At 41.6% G+C, this 20,892-nt stretch overlaps 1 protein-coding gene across 1 annotated transcript in view; it reads left to right on the top strand.

Moving 5' to 3' along the window:
* LOC103140926 (protein sidekick-2-like) overlaps nucleotides 1-20,892 on the top strand; it is a 101,419-nt gene that overhangs the window by 42,307 nt on the left and 38,220 nt on the right. Inside the window, exons 3-5 of the mRNA XM_016673546.1 lie at nucleotides 14,730-14,892; nucleotides 17,606-17,712; nucleotides 17,904-18,051. Of these exons, the coding sequence (XP_016529032.1) occupies nucleotides 14,730-14,892; nucleotides 17,606-17,712; nucleotides 17,904-18,051 (418 nt within the window). The remainder of the gene's footprint in view (nucleotides 1-14,729; nucleotides 14,893-17,605; nucleotides 17,713-17,903; nucleotides 18,052-20,892) is intronic.

Below are 20,892 nucleotides of genomic sequence, written 5' to 3'. Positions count from 1 at the left end.
TTGAAGTAAGAAAGAGTTTATTCAGTGGAGTTGGAAGAGAAAAATGTGATGTGTGTGTGTGTGTAAGAGTGAAAGAGAATGCGTGCTTACGTTCGTGTGTGTGTGTGTGTGTGTGTGTGTACGCTAAAGAACATTTGGACGTGATGGATTGTTACAGCATACCAAACAGAGTGGGAAAGGTGGGTGGTGGATTTTATTGGAGCGCTGGAAAGGTTTTGTGATGAATAATAGTCGTGAGTGAATTGGTCATTGTCAGAACCCTCCAGAGCCTATTGAATCAGCAGGGCCAGGGTTTTACAATGAGCTTCAGCCATGAAGATCATCCTGTTGGGCCGTAATAGATGGAAAGTGAGTTGATGGAGGCAGGGAGTGCGATGCAAGAGGGCAGCTCTCACCGCTGGAGAAGCATTTGTCGGCAGGGAAAAGGGCCGCACGCCTCCCACGCTGTGTGGAGAGATCAGAGAGCAAAATAGATGCATCTGATGATCACAGGTACAGGCGCGCACACAATGAGCAGAGTCAGCATGCTCACAAGGGTTGCAAGCCGGCTAATGATGACCTGTTGACCCATCACTAATGATCCCCCTCAATTCAGCCGGGGACATGCTGGACTTTGATCTCTCTGTCATTAAAAGACCGAGGAGTGAATGCGTGCTTCTTTAATCTGACGAAGATTTAAAATATACATGGAGCACGGGTGTGAGCGCATTTTTTGCAACTGTGCATGGCATCCGCAGTAAACAAGTGCGCATATGCTTTCTCTTTTTGAAGATTCATCTTTATTTAGCAGAAAGAGAAGCCTCCGAAACGGGCATTGACGCTCGATGATTGGAAGTTAACACAAGCACACATTAAAACCTTCAGTGTGTTGTATTTGGGTTTTTTCTGTGATACAGAAAGTGATTCACAATTCTGCAGTGAAAGATTTTAAACATGTTACAAAGTGGCAAGGCTGTTGAGTGGTTGAAAATAAAATAAAATAAAAAAAAAAAGAATAACACAACACAAGCCATGTTGGCAATTTTGAGTAGAGCTCATATTTCTGAGAACTTTCCATTGAATGATCCTCTTTTTAACCTGACAAACCCTAAGTGACTTAAAGTTGATGCTGATGTTATTTAACAGTGCTCTATTTGGTGGTGAGCAAAGCACTTAAACTGTTCTTTTTGAATTGGAAGTTTGGATGTGTCACACAAAAGAGAAGGAAAAGTGAAGGCTTTACTCAAGGTGATCTCTTCCTGGCTGCTCTGTGCATGTGTGTGTGTGCATGTGTGTGTGTGTGTGTGTGTGCGTGTGTGTGCTCATGGACAGCACAGATGGAGTTTAGCACACCTAGTTTGTGCCGTCTTTTTAAGGACTCGATAATGCACACCTTTAAAACTTGACTGTAGTGCCTTTGACTTCACTCAGAACAGAATAATTCAAACTGAAGGCTCATGTCCTCATCTTTATAACTAACAGCTTTAGCCAAGTTTTTTTTTTTCCTTCCTCAATTTATCGTTTCCTGGCAGAAGTTTCAACAAAGAGTAGCTAAAGCGTGTTGCCGCTGCATTCTGAAACACTCATCGAGTGTGTAACAGAATGCCAGATTACATAAAAGAGGAGTATTGCAGTGTTTCAACTTTCTTATTCCCAAAGTTATATAAAGGCCTCCTGGATTTATTTTTCCTTCTCAGCAATACTTTGTAGTCTCTATTGAGAGTTACCAGTTTAAAGAGGAAAAAAAAAAACAAACGCACGCTGACAGCATGGCAAAAAGGGGTTTGAAACTAACTGGAATCACTGTATTGGAAATTGATTCTTAGATGTGCTCCATCCAGTCTGACACTGTGCTGTTTTGCAAACAAGAACGGGGCAGAAAATAAAAAATAAAACAAAAAAATCAGTCTTTAGAAGTGCAGAGCTGGTAGAGACCCCAAAAGACTTGGAGAGGAAAGTGGTTGAAGTAACTATCAAATCAGGGGGCTGAATGCATATGCATGCCACACTTGAGATTTTTGTATGCGGAACATATGAGGACCATGTATCACGTTCCTTCCATTTTACAATTATGCACAACTTTGTGCGAATCCAGCACACAGAACCATAATAAACTACCAGTAGCTCATAAATCCCCTGAATCATGTTACAGATTAAACATGTCATCTACCTATTACGGTACAAGAGCAATAATAAATAAAACTGATTACTTATTAATATCCACACTGGTAATCCACTGTATTATATGTGTATTAAAGCACATTACTTACCATTGCACACTCAGTTAAAATGCTTCTAATAAAAATCTAAAGTGCCTAAGGCATTTGAAAGCCGCAGCCAATCTGGGAGCACTATCTGCTCCGTGTTTCACTAATGGGACTGATGTAAATATGTTCATTTGTGAATCGTCTCTTCAATTTATTGCAGCTCATAGTGTGGATGAAGATTATCTAGGGATTATGGTGTCTGGGAAAAAAAAGGCACTTGATGTGTATTTATCCATGGCTTATAGATGTGGTAATGTGGAATTAGGTTCTATCATGGGTAGAAAAATAAAAATGGGAAAAAAAAAAAAAAAAAGAAGAAGTTTCACTCCTACGTCCCCACATTTGGCTCCACTTCAGGTTTTAATTTAGTGATACTCGTCCCCCAAAAGTTGAAATTTAACAGACGTTTATGATGCAAATCGCAGGCTATAACTCTGCGTGGTGTGGAGGGCCGCATTAAGCCTTCAAATCGCTCTTGCCTTTTCTCGGGTGCCAGCAGCTTTATGCCGTATCTGCTTGATCGTCCACACTCATTTAAATGTGCGATTGCAGCCGGCTACAGTCAATCCCTACGCTTTGCAGGTCCTCAGAGGCGGAGAAAGTTCAGAGAATTACCAACACGAAGTTTTTTCCTTCTTCTTTTTTTTTTTTTTTTAAAAACCCGGTGTGCTAGTTAGCAGTGTCGGTGGGAACATTTCAATAACACAGCGGGGGGGGGGAAGGGAAGAAAAGGCTCCCTGAATACATTAACCTGATGGGAGATGGTGTCTCAGTTTATTTTTATGTAATTTCAATCAATAACCTCCAGGATATACAGTACGTGACATTGTGTGAAGACTAAAATTGCTGTGGTTCTAAGTTCCTTTTATATGTAAAGACCTCCTGCATATGTATAAGCCTGTCAAGAATAGAGCCCACCTCGGTATTTACTTAAAAAAATTCTGCATTTCTTAATACCTGTGCTTACTTCACATTCTTTTGCATGTGAATTGGCACCACAGCGTTAACATTCTCAACTAAGAAAGAGACAAAGTGGATTTTTTTTTTTTTTAATCTTTTTATTTATCATTCCAAGAGGAAGAAAACATCCCAGCCAACATCAGTGCAGTCACTCTGGGAGCGATGTTTTGAGTGGAAGCTTAAGAATATAATTAGAGCAACATCATCAGCCTCATATATGAGATAGCGTTCTTGGCAAACGAGCTCCAAGCTGTATTTATGTCGCTTGTGCTATGAGAACTATTGATTAAGAGCCGTGGTTTTCATGTAAGACAGCTTGCAATTTGCCGATCAAAATGACACAATCCTTACAAGTGGAAATGTGGGTTTCTTTTAATAATCATGGGATGAACAGATGACAGGCATTTGAAGAAAAAGAGGGGTGGCAAAGTACGCAGAATTTGATTGTATGTGTATAACAAGTATATAATCAAATTTAAGGGAGAAATATTCCATTTTGTTACCATAAATTGAGTACTTACCTAATCAGAGGGGAGAGAAGAGAAATACACAACTTTCATCTTCTTATGTGGTCTGTTAGAATTAGCATCTAATCATTATTCAGTATTTTCACTCTCAAGCATGCATAATTTCATGGTATCCACATAAGGCGTCATTATGCTCACCCAATTTTAACAAGTCATGTTTCTTGCTCTAAACCATGTAAAGGATCATATGAAGAGAACAAAACAATTAGTATTTCTGAATGGGACTTTTTTACTTTTTTTTTTTTTTTGTCTGATAATTGAGGTTGAGCAACGTGGTGTGAAATCATGTAAGAACCAGCCAAACACCTCGATTAGCATGACGTCGGACAGCTCAGATCTTTGTCTGTCTGCTGGGTTAGTCCCGACTGTCCCCCAGACGATGCCTCGAGACGGACTTCCTCCTCTGTCCTCTCTCCAAGTGTTGCAACGCACAGATGTGGAAGCAGTGAAAGAGAAAGTGTGGGTGCCTGAAAGAGGTGAGCCGCGTGACCTGGAAAGAGGCTGCCGGCTTTTGTGGTTCCACCTGAAGGTGTCTCGAATCTCCACAAAGCAGGTCTTTTTATATGTTTTTTTTTTTACTTCTGCAGGGATGATGGAGGAAAATAGAGGATGTAGGCCCCTCTTTAGAGCGCTGCAGAGGGTCAGCAAAATGACAAACCCTGTTCTGTCAGTTCTCACACTCCAGAGGTCTCAATTAGGAGCTGAGACTTTGTGCTCCAGTGTGCTTCTCGTTTTGCAAAGGTGACGATCCTGCTACACTCTAGACCTATGTGGAAGTGAGAGAAGATGAAAGCACATCCACTTCAGCCACATACTCATCAGCCTGTGATCATATAATCACGTTTAACATGGTCTTCCCAAAGAGCTTGTGTTTCTCACGTGAAATTAGACGGGGTACGCTAAATAGGTGTGGAGAAGTCGGTTTTAAAGGCTCGTCAAGCCGTTGCCACATTTTTAACAAGAATCAGGGGTTTACTCACAGCAGTACTGATATATCTTTATTTAATGAGATCATAGGACATATTTACATATATTAATGTCTTAGACCCTAACAGTGTTTGCAAGGTATAAACAAATTCATACCTGGGGCTTGAAAGCTAAAAACACTTGTCGAGATCCACAATTCTCTTATGCCATAGAAAGCTATGACATAGTGATCTGGGCTTTCCTAGATTGAATAAAGGGATGTTATTCCTTAGCCCTAGTTAGACATTTGTAAAGTTAACATTTTAAATTAAAAAGAAAAAAAAAACCTGTTCATAACCATATGGTGAGACATAAAGAAACATGCATAAAATTTATTACAGTAATCCACAAGTGTGCACTGTGAAGTGCGTGCTTAAATGTTCACATATCTGTATCTGTGTAGGGCATTTTATCAATATCAGTTCATGATATGTGTGTTACTTTGAAGAGCAGATTGACAAAAAGGTCTCTTCTGTGCAATAAGCACTTCAAAACAAATACTATACTGCTAAGTGAAAAGTAATACAATTGCACCTCCCCTTACATGTTGTTCATTCTACATTTTTGCTTTAGTCAATTATGTGTTAAAAAAAACTGAAAATGTTATAGATAACATTATTAGAGCAGTAATAATCAATGGTATATCATTTCTGCTGCTCTTAAATAAAAGGAACATGCTATAAATGTTGGTTCTACATTTTTTGTCCTACACAGTGCATTTTTATCTTGCACGGTAATACTGAGATCATCTCATGCGAACCCATGCCTACATATTGATGACTCCTAGTGACCTGTTAGCAGTCGTAAAACTTTCTGAGATCCCAACGCTGGAGCCCAGTGATGAATTGCAGCAAAAGACGGTGTTTGTCTACTTCAAACCAGGTAAATAAAACATTCCCAACACTGATTGCTGTTCATGCCTGGGCCCGGCGGAAGGAAGGGGGGACGACAGGCAGGCCATGTAGATGTAATGAAAGGAGGTAATAATTCTTTTTTTCTCTGTCAGCTGCTCCGTGCCATTAGCATTTACTGCCAGCCCCTGCCACTCAACGTTTGGCAGCCATGCACTCTGACACACTGATAAGAATCACAATCACCAGCTTTTCCACATGCATACATTACAATGGCAGGCGCCATGATACCTCGCACTTAGCGGAACGCTATTAGCATGCCATCGGCATTGCTCTCATTCAGAGGTTCAAAGAGATCAGTTGGGGAGGAAAGCAGGGATGGGACATGGCATTTTGAGTCCATGAATTTTGCCTGGGAACATTTTTCATCTTAAACGCGCACAAAAAAACACACCGAGACGGAAAATACACACACACAAAATGTGGGACGGAGGAGAACAAGTAGAACCACAGGTTTTGCTAATGTCAAGAGACAAGAGGACTCCAAATACATACAACTCTATTTATATGTTAATGATGGGAGGGAAAGAAGATACACATTCTGTTTGGAGCAATGAGCAATTAAATCAGGACCTTTCTAACAGCTACATCTTCACAGAGCTGCCCACAGGTCCCAGGATGGACAGGCAACACAGCTTCACAGGTGCATCTGATTATCTCCATCTCAGCGCGCATAAAATAAGGTTTCCCCCACCATACCATCCACTAATTAGGATCTAATTATCTAGCCTGTTGTAAACAATCACAGCAGATGGCATTACGCACAGTATTAACTCTAATGACCCAGGGCCTTGTGGAATTCACATTTCAATGCGTTTGTTTATTTTATTTATTACATTACTCTTTGCCCTACTTTCCAAATTCACTTAGGGCTATTTCCAATTCTATCGAGCCATAAGAAGAAGCTGAGTGGCGCTCCTTTTACTCTGTCTCTTTATTCGATTATTGCCATTTCTCTGCCTTGTGTTACTGTCTGTATTTGATGTCAAATGAGAACTGGATATCCCCAAGAGTAAAGTTAGAACATTCCCCTTCATCCCCCGTCTGTCCCACCTGGGAAATAACACCAATCACTAAATCAGGTTGGAAGCCTGGGTCATTCCTTTTAGTGTCCGACCCATATGTGTGTCCATATCCCTAACAATTTAATACAGCTTTGTCCTTAAAAACTCAGGAATTACCCAATCTGTCGTTGGCAAGAATGTGTTCACGACTCGCTGCTGCTCCGAAACATAAATCTTATTTGTGTGCCACAAAGTCTGACAAGAACCCCTGCTTTATCTTCCACCAAGCTACTCTGTGACTACTCCTTGATGATTAAAGACATAACTTTCTCACATCTCGCCGCAGTTGCTCAGCTGGGGTTTCGCCACTGCTCGTCGGACAAGGCTGAGCCGGCTAGAGACTGGTTGCTGCAGAGGGCGTGTAATGGTGGCTGTGGGTGTGCGAGGTCTCATTAATTGAGGCCGGGCCCTGTGCCTGTGCTCCTCTGCGAGTTGGTGTGCTCTCTGCCAGAAGCTGGACTTGCTAATTAGGCTCCTGGATATCACAGACATGTCCCTGGGTGCTCCATACAATACACTGTTAGTGCCGGGGAGAACGAGAGAGGGAATCATGGCACAGTCGGAAGAAGTGCAAAAAGACCGAATAAGATCGAGAGACCTCTTGGCAGAGAGTAAAGATGGAAAGGACATGGTGATTGAAAAATGCGCAAGAAGGGATGACAACTGATGAAAGGGTATGGAGAGAGTAAATGAGAACTACTGTATTGGAACAGAACACAGCCGCCAAGTAAGGCAGACTGCCACAACGTGCACAAAGGAAACTGTTATTTAGGTGGGAAAATCTAAGAAAGGATGGAAAAAAAAGAGAATCTATCGAAAGGAAGATAAACGGAGCAGAGAGGTAGAGATATCTACTCAAAGGCGAAGTGTGACCAACAGTAAAGAATTCCAAACAGACCGAGTGTGAGTATACGTGTGTGCGTGTGTTTGAGATTTTGTGTGCCTGTGAATTTGTTCTGTGCTGCGTGCTGGACTGTGTGTCCAGATAATTCAATCTGCTGCCCATTGACCGGCCTCCCGCTCCGTCTTCACTCCTAATTAAATCTCCATTTGTTGGCTGGCTGCTACAGTACTGCTTCTAATTGTGCCGCCACAGCCCCTCGCAGACACACGGGCACACCTAAGCGCGCACCAATCTGGAGCCCCAAGGCGAGCGCGATCCCAAGCACGTCACTGCGGTACATTACACCTCAATTAATCTCATCAATTACACATCAATTAACCCATGGCAATTCACTAAATGCAGCTGGGATTCAGGCTGTTTTTCATCGGCGGGGACCCGAGGACTTTTTCTGCAACATCAAAGCACACAGAGCATCAAAAAGAAAAATATGTTTAATGGCTTAACAAGAAATTCTATTTTTTCTCTCTTTTTTTTTCATCTATTCCTCTGAGTATTCAACGTCACTATATAGAACTCTGTATTGCCAGTGTAAGGACAAAGAGTAATTTTAAGATCTCGTATCCTTCTCTCACACAAATCTCTCCAACTCTTTCTGGGACAACCCAGGACATTCCCTGGCAAAAACAGAAACTTAGTCACTGCACCAAGTCTTTGTTTTGCCCCCGGGTCTCCTTCCAGTGGGGCTTCCCAGAAATCCTTCAAGGGAGAGCACCCAAGAGACATTCTGTTCAGATGACTCCTTCTGAGCAGCATCTTATTGGAAATAGAGCTCCTCACCTCAAAAGCTAAGCATAACCACTTTGAGGAGGAAGTTCATTTCAGATTTTTTTCCAGGATGTTGTTCCTTGATATTGTTCTAAATGAAGGGAGCAATTCACCTTTTTTCCAGTAGAGAATCATGACTTCTGACTCAGAAGAGTTGGCTTTCATCTTCGACTGTTTCAAAACATGCTAAAAGTAAGTGTGTAGGTGTCAATATACTAACTACATCATCTGCAAACAGCAAACTCGACACCTTAAGTGTTCTTAACCAGACACCTTTCTCTCCATGACTACTTGTTGAAGTCCTGTTGATGAAGAAGATGAATGACCCTGGCAGAGTCCAGCCTGCACTAAAATCATGCAAAAAAAAGTTTTGCGGCGATTCATAGGCCGTAAATACAGTCGGGGGAATGGTGGGGATGCGTTGAACTGTGATGGACAAAGGGTCTCATTCGGCATGCAGACGCAGATCCATGGGCCATTTCTGTAAATGACTGTAGAAGTGTGCAGAGGCTCTACATCTCCTCTACCTGTCTTCGGGCCTGTTTGGCTTCTGCTGTAATGGGTTCCTTCACCTTGCTGCCTGTGGTTGGAGGACACCCCTCCCTCTCTTTTCATTTCCCTCTTTCCACAAATCTTTTCCCACTTCTTAAGACCATTACACTATGCATTTTTCCTACCATCTGTTTAACTGTCACTGCTTTCATCCTCTCAATCTTCCCCTGTCCGCTGTATCCTAATTCTTTCAGTCATGGCAGCGTCATTTTTGACGCACTTTACGCCTATTGTACATAGGTGCCTGCTGTCATGGATACAAGAAGAATATTTACAAATATGCTTGTGTTTAACATGACCTTCAGTTTACTTTGGTTATACAGGTGGTTTATATTTTGAGTGTTTTGCTAATGCCTCCATTGAAAGGGCTTATTGTCTTGGCCCAAATCTTTTTATTTCAACTTGTAAAGCAGCAAACACGACAGAGAAGAACTCATTGTTGAGATGTTTTATGTATTCCATTGTGCGTATTGAAAACGGAAGAAATACTAGTTGCTTCCGGTATGCTTCCCTTAAAACTTTATGCCATCCCTAATGGCCCTTAAGCTTTCACTAGACTATTACTGAGCCAAGGTCAGTGCCATGACAGTTGCATAACCCCCATCAGAGAGGTCTGCCATGACCCATCTCACATGTTAGACACCAGTTGGAGAGGCTAGATGACAACTCCACATTTACCTGGATGACATGATCCGCTATTGGCCAGATGGACTGAGATAATGATACAGGGAAGCTATGTGAGCATGGCCTTGTGTAGTAGAGAATAGAAGATGGCATAGAAGATAAAGATAATTACAACACAAACGCATCAAGTGAAGGATGGAGATAGTGAGAGAGCATCGCTAGAGAACCGTAATTGTTACTACAATCTGTCACTCCGCTATTGCTGTACCTCAGCGATACACTGCCAAGTGCCATCTAAGATGTGGTTACAAAGGCCGAAACACGGGTAGCCGAGGTTTAAACAGAGGAAGACACAAGAAACTCCTCAGCGTCGCAGCGTAGCCGGGGTTACGAGGTGAAGCACAAATAAAGCAGGAGAAATAGCACAAGACAAAAGCCGAATGTGAACACAGTCTGTGTGATTGCATGCCAGCATGGTGCAACGAAGAGCACAATGGGCTTTGGTATATAAAGCTGCCCCAGTGCCTGTGGTCTTTGTCTCACAGCCATTAAAATTCTGTACATGCAGCGGGGGACCCGACTGGAGTCGTGCCACCATTCAACCTCAGCTGTCAGGTTAGAATAAGGTGTTTTTATATCTGTAGTGAATGGGTTGTGGTGGTGCAGATTGGCTGTGGAGGGCAGCTGCTCTGCACAGCAGCCACATTAAAAAGCCCCCCCTGGTCCTCCTATTGCCAGTTTTTGGTCTTCTCCAGATCTGTCGGTTCTGTTTGGCTTTTTATCTGCAGTCGTAGTGCTGGAGGAGTTTAAATCAAGAGGGACTTCCCCTTAGCGCTCCATCTGGATGCGCTGCCTTTCAGTGGGCACTGTCATGTACCTTCCAAACCAATGCCTTTTCTACATTTGTCAGTGGAATGGAGAGTGCAGCTTTTCTTCCAAGAGACTGATCTTTATTTTCTTCCTAGATCCACTTTTGTCTTTTTGTAAGAATAACGTCTAGCCTCACCTTTATGTAGCGCTGCCAAGAACGGATGAAGAGATAAGTACCTCTTATAGTCAAGATCCATCTTGCTATTCTTGTGAGTCATAAAATTTCATGCTTTAATGAAACCAGAAAGGGACACATCGTAAGGTGTATAGCTGATTTCTGTTAAGGGAAAATAGCTCTGATCCGTTCTTTGGATCAGGCCAGTAATACTAGCACAGTTTCCCCCAGAAAACTTTCTAAGCCTGGTGATAAGGGCACCAGGGCTGTCCACCAGTGGCCTGTCATATTTTTAATAATATGACTAGGTAAATAAGGTATGTTATAGTGGATGACATTGTTGACAATACCTAAATACACAAAAATAAAATTAAAATAAATCAGATTAATTCTAACTTTTTGCAATTTGAACATTTTTTAATGGAAATGACAATACTATTACATTTTATTTAACAGTTTAATCAGAGATAAAAATGTGTTTAACATTTAAATTTAATATTGAAAGACGTTTGCAAATTTAATTTTCAAAAATGCACGGAATAATCTTTGTAGTTTGATTGATTGTTGCGTTATCTTTGGTAAAAATCTGATGCCATGAGTTGAATATTTTGTTTGAAATCAATTTCTTCGCAAATACATCTCAGCAAATAATCATCAAATAAACTTAGCTACTGGCTCCACAAAATCTGTATTGAAACATCGTTAGTGGTCCTGATGTACTTAAAAGGCAGGGAAGGGCCCTAAATCATATTCTGCTTAAGGTCCTGTACAACTGTGGACCAACCCTGATCACATTTATAGGTAAAAAAAAAAAAGAAATTTAAAGAACCATTATTTAAAATGGACAATAATAAGCATACTTGCTCTTTTCAGTATACTTCAGTTTTCCTTCTTTAGTAGCATCAGCTGCTTGGTGCAGTGTTTTGACTTGCTGGTTGTGATTGGTTGATTTATCCAAGCGCATGCAGCAAGAAATACTCCGAATGAAAAAGACCTGGCAGTGGTCTTCTGCTATTCTTATAATACACTAGGACAACCCTGCTAATAGAAATATCCCAACAATGTTGCCTGGCAACCTGTAATTGTTGGTTCCATGATCTGTGCTCATCCGGTCAGTAAATGCACCACGCCTATGTGCTATTGCATCATTCTGACTGCAACATTCTTCTCTCAACATTAAGTTTCACAGTGAAGAAAGTTCTAGGTTAGATGAAAATGAAGTAAAGACAATTTTTTTAGGAACCTTGAGAAAGCAAATTAATTTTTCTATAGGTGCATGTCAGTACTTCGGTCAAGATGTGAGACTTCGGAAAATGACAGGAAGCTGAACATATGCTGTCAGAGTTATTGTTTTGTCCATTTAAAGAGTCTAACTCGCTCATTGAAAATGCTGGACTAGGACATTTTGGGCGTAGTTTGGACGTCTCAGTTAAATAAGATGTTTAAAGACAGTTTTAAATGTAATTTCTGTAATCATTCTGTCTTCGTTGAAACAAAAGTAACCATTTGATTGACTGCAAAGCTGTGTAGCATCAACTGCTCTCTCACAGTATGCTTGATGTTACCTGCGCACCTGACATAAATAATAAATAATCATTGACTGCTTAAGGCTAATGTATAGGTACAATAAATAATGAATTATTCAACAATCCTACACATGACACTAAATAATTTATTTACTTTGAATGGATTTTATTGTAATTAGTGTTGTGGCATGCCTCTACACACTTTGATGTTTGTAAAAATAAGAAATAACTATGATCTGTCTTGTAAAGAAATAAATTGGATATTCTAAAACACTTTTAGCAGGGATTGTATTGGTTGAGTTACATTCGTCCAAAAGCAGTCAAGAAAATACTACTTTTGTTATCAAAGCAGACTCTACAACAGGCGCAAACTCTGTGAAAATCAAAAACACAATGAGAGGGAGGAGAGTTGGGGCTACAGATAAGAGATTCTTCATTGGTAGCATGTTAGTTCAGAGAGGCCAGTGTGAGGATGAATTGGCCCTGTCTTGTTTCAGCAGTGAGTACTGTTGATGGCCTGTGGTCACTTAAGCGCTCAGAGCCTCAAAAGAAATCACTTGACTTGGTTGTTTCACTCTGTGTTTTTTTTTTTTTTCTGGGGCTCCGTGAAATGAAATGAATTGCGTTTTCATTCTGTGTTCTTTTGTAATGCTAAACATTGATTTTTCTGTCCTCTGAAATGCTTGTTCCTGAAACCCTACACTCCAGTCTAAATGTGAAACCGGTCACAAGTGTCACACACAAGTGCCATCCGGGGATTTATAATCAGATTTTATTTTAATTGGTCATTTGAGACAGAAAGGAATGCGATCACATGAATGGCACCATAACAGGTAACCACAGAGGAGATTAGAGTGCGCTCAGTTCCCCCGTTCCACAGTCTGACATCACTAAGTCGGCATTATGCAGATCCCTTGTCTCAGGCGAGTGATGTGTGTTTGAGGTTCTTGGTTTTGCACGTTCGACTACGTAATGGCGGCTTGTTGATGGAGTCGCTAAAGTGCACACCGTCAGCGAGCCACCGACTCAATTGGATGTGGTCTTGTGTTGTTGCCTGTGTGTGTTTGTTCAGGCTAACGGGAGTGTTTTTTTTTGTTTTTTGGGGGATTTGTGTGTGTATCAAGTCCAAATGCATTTACTACTGGATAGAATTACAGCATAGCCACCACTCCAGCAGTTTGTGTTCAGAGAGAAAAAAACCCAAAAAAACAAAACAAGGGATGGCTCCCTTATTATGGTTCAGCCAAGGATCAGTTTAAAGTGCCTTTTAGGTTTTATAGTGTTTGTTTTTGAGTTGTTGCAGAGGTGATAGATAGGGCAAGATGTGCCAGGGAGAGGAGTATTGTTACCAAATAAAAATAGAAACTGCTTTTTAAAAACAAGACATGCTATAGTCGTTTGAACAATGTGATTGAAAGGGGAACAGGCTACAGACAGATATCGCTAGAGATGACGGGAGTGTGTGTTATACGTTTGCACTCTGCTCACATGACCGCCTTTAGGGGGAAAACAGAGGTTCACACTTATTCTTTTATTTACATTTTCAATCAGGTTCCATTTTCTGTGTCCCCTTCCCTGCTCTGCGGGAGTGCCCTCGCATTTACCTTGCTTCGCCGCGCCACGCTCTGCATCCGCTCTCATAAATCTTGCGTTTGAACTGTGGGGAGGTGGGGGGGAGGGGTGAACGGAGAGTTAAAAAGGTGTGCCGTTGACCAGCCCTGACAGTGAGTTAGCTGCTGCAGCACACTTTGAACCATGCGCGCTTCAGGGCCCCAGCGGCTTGCTGCAACTATTAATACAGACTTTAATTAGCACGCCACAAACACTGGTGCAATTGGTTGAGTGTCGCCCATGGCTGGTGAGGCAGACAGATCAATAGGTCTGATCATGCCTTTTTCATCAGCTCAAATGAAAGCACTTTGTCTCCAAACTCAGCTCTGGACTTTGCGGAGCACCTTAAAGGCCTTTTTTTTTCTTTCTTTCCTTGTGGCTAGACTGGCTGTGTGCAGCGTTGCAGATGGGGCTTGTATAATCTGGCTGCATTAGAGAACTATAAAGATAAATGAAGGGAGGTACAAAGCATAACTCATCCTGTCAGAGAGCAGGGTTTAAGACTAGGAAACTTAGTGTTTTCTAAAGCAACCCCTTCCACCATCGCCACCTCCCGTACTTTCCTAGTTCCCAGTTTCCCCTCGTCTAAATTGCCCGCATTACATTTTTTTTTCAGATTGCTATATTTTTCTCCATCTGCTTTGTCTATTTCTGCTTCAGTCCCCTATTCAACTCCATCTTCCTCCCCATCCCTTTTTAGTGGTTTAGAGGTATGGAAGTGTTCATTTAAACTCCTCCTTTCCGCACAAATTGCTCCTCCACCTCTTTGCTGGCACATTTCAGTTTGAAAGGGGGAAAAAGTATGATGCGTTTGCAGTGGCAATTTATTCCATGTGCTTTTTGGCAATATTTTTTGTTGACCTTCAAGTTCTTAATAAGAGCAAAAGAAAAATGGAAATGGCTCGTCCTGAGCCTTCATTTCTCGTGAACTGCTGAAATGTGTCGTGAGTCTGCTTATATGAGTTACTGAATCAAACATTTCATTTTTTTTCTCTCCCTAACAGCCACCGCCTTATTCCTCACCTTCTGTTCCTGCATAGTCGCACTTTTTGCTTAACTTACCTTTTCCTCCAATTATTCTCTCCCAGTAGACGATGTTCCACCTTACTTTAAGATGGAGCCTCCTCAAACCCAGGTTCACCTGGAGGGAAACCGCCTGGTGCTGACCTGCATGGCAGAGGGCAGCTGGCCCCTCGAGTTCAAATGGATCTACAATGGCAGCGAGCTCACGCGGTTCTCCTTGGAGTACAGGTGAGGGATGTGACCTTGCGCACCAGAGCTATTGCTGTTATCATTGTTTTTTTTTTTGTTTTTGTTTTTCTCCACCGGTTGCAATTATCTCACCACACGAGGACATTTTAACAGCATTTAATTGTAACTAATAGCACAATTGCTCATTTTTATTCATATCCTAGCCTCATTTGCATGGATTTATTCGCCACAGATTTGGTTGCATATCTTCCTTGGAAGCCTGCAAGTGGCGTTTGGGGAGTTTCAGATTTATTCCAATTTGTCTCACAACGCACTTGGCATTCTTGGATGTTGTGAGGAGATAATGCATCTTTTCACTCCTCTCCCATTCTGTTTGTCAAAACTATCATGGTGGTAATAGAACACAACGGTGCATATTTTTCATCATCATCCCATGCCGTGTGGGTGTGATTCCTTGCTCCACGGGCTGAAAGATGGTGTTTTACTGACAGGATGTTTCTTTTGGACGTGTTATATTACACGTTTAAAGCCTCTTAACACCGTCATGGAGAGTTCCTCTGACACCAAAGATTGTGGCAAGAGGAAGCCTCCGTCTGCGCTAACACAGCCTCTCCCCGTGTGTCCCTGCCAGTCACAGTTGCAGTCTGCAGTGAAAGTCACCTTCTTTCCAGTTCCAACCTCGCTTTCGGGACTTTATTCACAGTCTGACCAGAGCTCAAGACATGGCCAAACACTCTTAGGTGGGATTGTCTGATTGCTATCGCTGTTATCACAAAAACAGACTCACATAGCGTCCCTTCGCTGTCTTTTTCTACTCTCCCATAGATCTTCCTACCCCCACCCCTCATTTTCTTCTCTGGCCTGTCTTCCACCAGCACTTGGCTGCTCACGTGGTTTGTTCTCTGGGTCTGCCTTGCAGGCCAGCCCTCTGCTTATTATTCTTCACCAGCCTTGATCAAAGAGGAGAACTGGAATCCATTTAATCAGAAAATCCAACCCCTCCGCCTGACCCCCGCCTCCCCCCGACACATACATACACACGCACGCACACGCACACCTCCACACCCCACGTTCAAATTAGCAGATTCGCGGATCATGAATGTGGTTCACACCTTTACAGTGCCTTTTTAAGAGAACTTTCTTGTTAAACTTACATGTTTCACAGCATCAAACATTTCTTTAGATCAGACAAAGATAACCTAAGAAAGTTCAAAAAGCAGCTATCAGATGAGCTCAACTTCTCAGGGCCAAAACGCTGCCTAAAACAACCTCGCTCTAATGTCTCAGCATCTCATTTGGATTTCAGTCCAAACTTTGTCTAGGCCAGTCCAAAACTGTCATGCTGATTTTTTTTGTTTTGGTCATTTAGAGTTGGGTTTGTTGACGACTTTCGGATCCTGCTGAGTAGCACAAGTGGTCACAAACTGGATGTCAGACAGTCTCCTGGTTTTCTGGTAGGGAGCAACAAGTTGTCAAGGTTCTAAAGCAGCAAAGCAGCTCTAGATCATCACCCTGCCACCACACTCTTCAGTTATCTATATATATATATATATATATATATTCTGTAAGGCTCTAATTTTACATGTAACAGGATGCAGACTTGCTTAAATGTTCCACTTTGGACTTTTCAAAGTTCCCAGAAGTGTTGAGGATTTATCAACTTATTTTCTGGTGTCCATTGTGCTTATCAGTAGTGTTTTTGGACATTGGACTCTCCCATGGATCATTTTTGTATGGTCACTTTTTTACTGTTGAATTATGAGAACCTGAGTGTCACTGAGGCAGTGATTTTGATTTTGCCTTTGGTTTTGTTTTGACCTTTTGGATGAAAGGTAGATTCACTGTTAGAGTGATTTTGGTAGTAGTTATTCCACTATTGTGAAGGTTCCCTACTGTTTCGTGTTTTCTCAGCTATTTCTCACTATTATTGGAGTCTCAGAAACAACTCTGTAACCCTCTCCAGACCCTTTCCATATTTCTGCGGCTTTATATTCATCTGATCTCGAATGTCTTTACATCAAGTGTTGTTTTCTGAGATCTTTATGCAGCACTTCATGCTGCCAATCAGGTTCTATTGAAGTGATTCTCAAATATGCAGATAAGGCAATAATCTGGCCTAGAAAACATTCTGTAAAAGAGAGGGAGGGAGAGAGTTTCCTTTGGTAATTTTGCCTGACCTTAAAATTAGCTTCGTGACCCTAAACATAAAAGGTGTGACTGTAGTGGAACAATAGAAAAAAATACATCTTTTCAAAGCACTGTAAAATTAGTCTTAAAAGTCCTAATTCAGAACTAAATATTTGGGGTATCTTTTCAGCTTCGCACACACACATTCACACACCATTTACCACTAAGACATGTCAAGGGAGAGACAGAGCTGTGGCTGTCTGAAACACATGACAGGTGGTTGTATGATTTGATTGAACAGACTGAAGATACGGGATAACAATGGGGTTTCGTGAGTCCCGCCTGTCTGGAACTCAGCTGCGCCTGTGTCTCCTTTGTGTTGCTCCAACTGTGCTCTACACACACACACACACACACACACACACACACATCGGCAGTTCTCCGCCGTGTTTCAGAACATTTTCCTCTCACGCTCAAAGCCATTTCAGCTGTATTCCAGGTGTCCAGTAAAACATCTCAATTAATTGAGTGTCCTTAATGCAGGTGATAAAACCCAAGATGGCAAATGCCTTTGTTTGTCACTCTGACGATGACTAATTGCACTCGGGTTTCGTCTGCCCATTAGGTACCTGATCCCGTCGCTAGACCGATCCCATGCTGGCCACTACCGCTGCATCGTGAGGAACCGAGTGGGTGCCATAATGCAATGCAGCACAGAGGTGCAGGTTGCCTGTAAGTGATGGCTTATTTTCATACATCTGGCAGATTGAGGCGATGGCGCTGTTCTCGTGAAAGTACAGCACGTCACTGGGCTTAATTAAAGGAGAACGTTGATGGTGATTCTTTCTTCACTCCTCGTTTCCTGTGGTGTTCACATTTCTTTTTATTTTCTCTCACTTTCATTTATTTTTTATGTCTACCAGATATGGGCGGATTTGTGGAGGGCGAGCGATCTCAAACTGTTTCCCAGGGCGAGGGAGCTCTCATCCACGCACCGCGGATACACAGTTTCCCGAGGCCCCAGATAACGTGGTTCAGAGACGGGCGCAAGATTCCCTCGAGCAGCCGCATGTGAGTCCGCATTCCACCGCAGTGTGTTTGCCGTTGGATTGAGCAGAAGTTGTGTGGGTTTGGATGTGCTTGAGATGTTGGTGAATTTTCGAGCTGCTGTAGCAGAATTTATTTTTTTTTTTTTCCTTCAGAGAGCTCCAAGAAGTTCAATACTGCTCGCTGATTTTCTCCTATTCCCCCTCACGCCATGAACCAAGTTTAGCAGAATAACTGATGAGCGAATGTTGGCACAAGCCTAGTGTTCATCACTGAATCACCTCTCAGTGATAAAGTGGGTTATTATATCCCCCCCTATTGACTTTGCAGGCGGAATGATTGAAGGGTAGACATGGATCAGGCAGCAGGGGAACCAATTAGACAAAATTCGACAAAAGGCCTCAATTGATGATATGATTGACTGACAGCTCTCGCCCCGGTTGGAGTTGTGAGCGTGTGATTGGTTGTGTGCGTCTGTGCGAGGGGTAAGAATCTGTCAGAGGCGGAGAATACGTCAGGGGTTCGGTGTGTGACTCTTCTTGTGCAGTTAGCGTCTTTTGAATTTCCACCTTTTTAGATATGCAATTTTCCTGAGGCGCCACTGTAAGGTAATCACCTGAGATTAATTTTGTCATCCTGACAAATAGAGGAAGGCAGTCCACCAGTCCTCGGAAACCACCTCCTTATTTATTATTCAACAGCCAGCTGTACTGTGTCGTTGCTGTTGTGAAGACTTTTTACCCCGAGCTCTAGGCTCTTGCTCGAGGTATAGATCGGTACATGGGTTTTCTTCCTGCGGATTGTAGGCCAAACGGAAAACAAAAGGCAAGAGGGAAGGGAAAACGTAGACAAAGCTACTTTCACCAATCTTTATCCAATTCCAGAGCTGCTAAGTACACAGTTGGCTTTTACAAGCAGTAAAACACTGTGACGATGAGAGGCACTGAAAGGACACTCAGCATTTACCGCTTTCTTGCTTGCTTAGTGTCAGGCCACATTGATATTCACAGGTGTGTGTCTGCGTGCGTGTGTCTGTGTTTCCCTGCTTGTCTGTTTGTGTAAGAGTCTGTTGACTCGGCGAGAGCTGCTTCTTCTAATTGTCCTGGAGCGTTTTTTCCACTTCGATCAGGCAGATGGTGGCTGATATAAGAAGAGTCTAATCTGGCCACATGCTTAATGTCAACTTTCATTTCACAGGCTCTTTGCAAATACCCTGACCTGTCAGGGTAGCTGGCGTTTGGTCTGTCGAGACACTGATGTTTGTAGAAAAGTTTGCAAAGGATGTCTTTAAAATTTGGGGAAGGTAATTTTATGAATATTTATTGGTTGTAGCTTTGACACAGCAAATATTTGTATGTTTTACTGCTTGTCAAAATAAATGTAAGTCTATTACCCAGAAATGCAATTCCTTTCAACAGCCATAGAATTCGAATAAAAAATCACAATTGGATAGCAAAGTATAAATTTCCTCTCCAAGATCAAACTGAAAATTGGTAAAAGGAACCCTGCCAGGTATGGATTGTTTACACTCAGGTCGAGTCACCTCTATTTTGCCCCAGCAGCTTAGATTTAATCCCAAAAAAAAGCATCAGAAATGTATAATTTTTCTTTTTATTTTACAAATCTCAAGATCATTCTCAAACTGACTTTTGAGGAATTAATTTACAGCGTAGGGTAATTTAGTGAAGGTTTCCTCTTCACTTTGTGTATGAACAAGAAAAAAAAACACTAGTCAACAATAAGATATTCTTATGTTGATTTAAATGCTACAAAGCAAATAGATTTATCCAGTCAAGACTTCATCCAGTCATATATTCAGCATTGTGCTTTCTCTGTGCACAAATGCTAAGGAGAACCCACTCCTCCCTGATGCGAAAGAAAAAAAAAAGATAAAAATTATTGCTTCACTTTAAAACAAATGCAGCACAAATATTGGATAAAGAAGAATGCAATGGATATCAAAGTGGACGTTCTTGTTTGTGATTGATTTCATTTTGCTTGGTTTGTCCAAAGTTTAGCCAAACTATAATCTTTTAGCTTTAACTTCTTGACTTTCGACAAAGAGTTAAGGTTTTCTTTATGCATTTTCTTTAAATGATTGTTGAAATTTGGTGTGTTTTTTTTCTTTTAATCCATTCCAGTCTGCTCCAGTTCTTTTTAACAAATGGATCCATAATTTTTTTTACGTTTTTGTCTAAAAAGTCTGGAGCCCTATGGCAGTACTCTGATCAGTTGGCTTATGCCTCCTGTTGTGTTTCCAAGAGACGTTCACAGAATACAAAACTTTGTTTTTCAGAAAAGTAGATTTTATCCGACAGCAAAATAGTGAAACAAGCTGACAATGAAACTTCAGTTTTGTGAGACAAATCAAATATCAAGCGCTAGATACAAAGTTTGTTTAAGCAATGGCTATCAGTATGTGATGATAACTCTGAAACTGGTTTTGGGATGCACTTTTAAATTGATTTCCTCTCCAACTGGAAGAGGATTAATACAGATTTACTATGTTCACATCTCAAGTCTTGCAAATATTCTTCAAAAGGTCTATTGTATTATGTCAAAGGTCCCATTAATTAGTGTTGGTATGTGCAGAACAAGCTCCACACGGGCAAACAAAACTCAAACAAAGGAAATCCCTTCGGTTTTTTCAGAAATGGAAAATAACAATAGACAATTAAAAATTGCAGTGAACTGTAGATGGAAGTGCTCATAAAATGTCTTTGTGTGCCGCTTTTTAGAAATAACTTATGTGCTTGCTGGTGTGTCAGTCTACCCTTAGGATTTATTGACTGTAAGACACAACTATTCACTGATTTAATGATCTGAGTGGGTCTGTGTGTGTGTGTGTGTGTGTGTGTGTGTGTG

The sequence above is a fragment of the Poecilia formosa genome, unplaced genomic scaffold (assembly GCF_000485575.1).
Source record: "Poecilia formosa unplaced genomic scaffold, Poecilia_formosa-5.1.2 Scaffold78, whole genome shotgun sequence".
Lineage (NCBI taxonomy): Eukaryota > Metazoa > Chordata > Actinopteri > Cyprinodontiformes > Poeciliidae > Poecilia > Poecilia formosa.
This window is presented reverse-complemented; position numbering and strand designations above follow the sequence as displayed.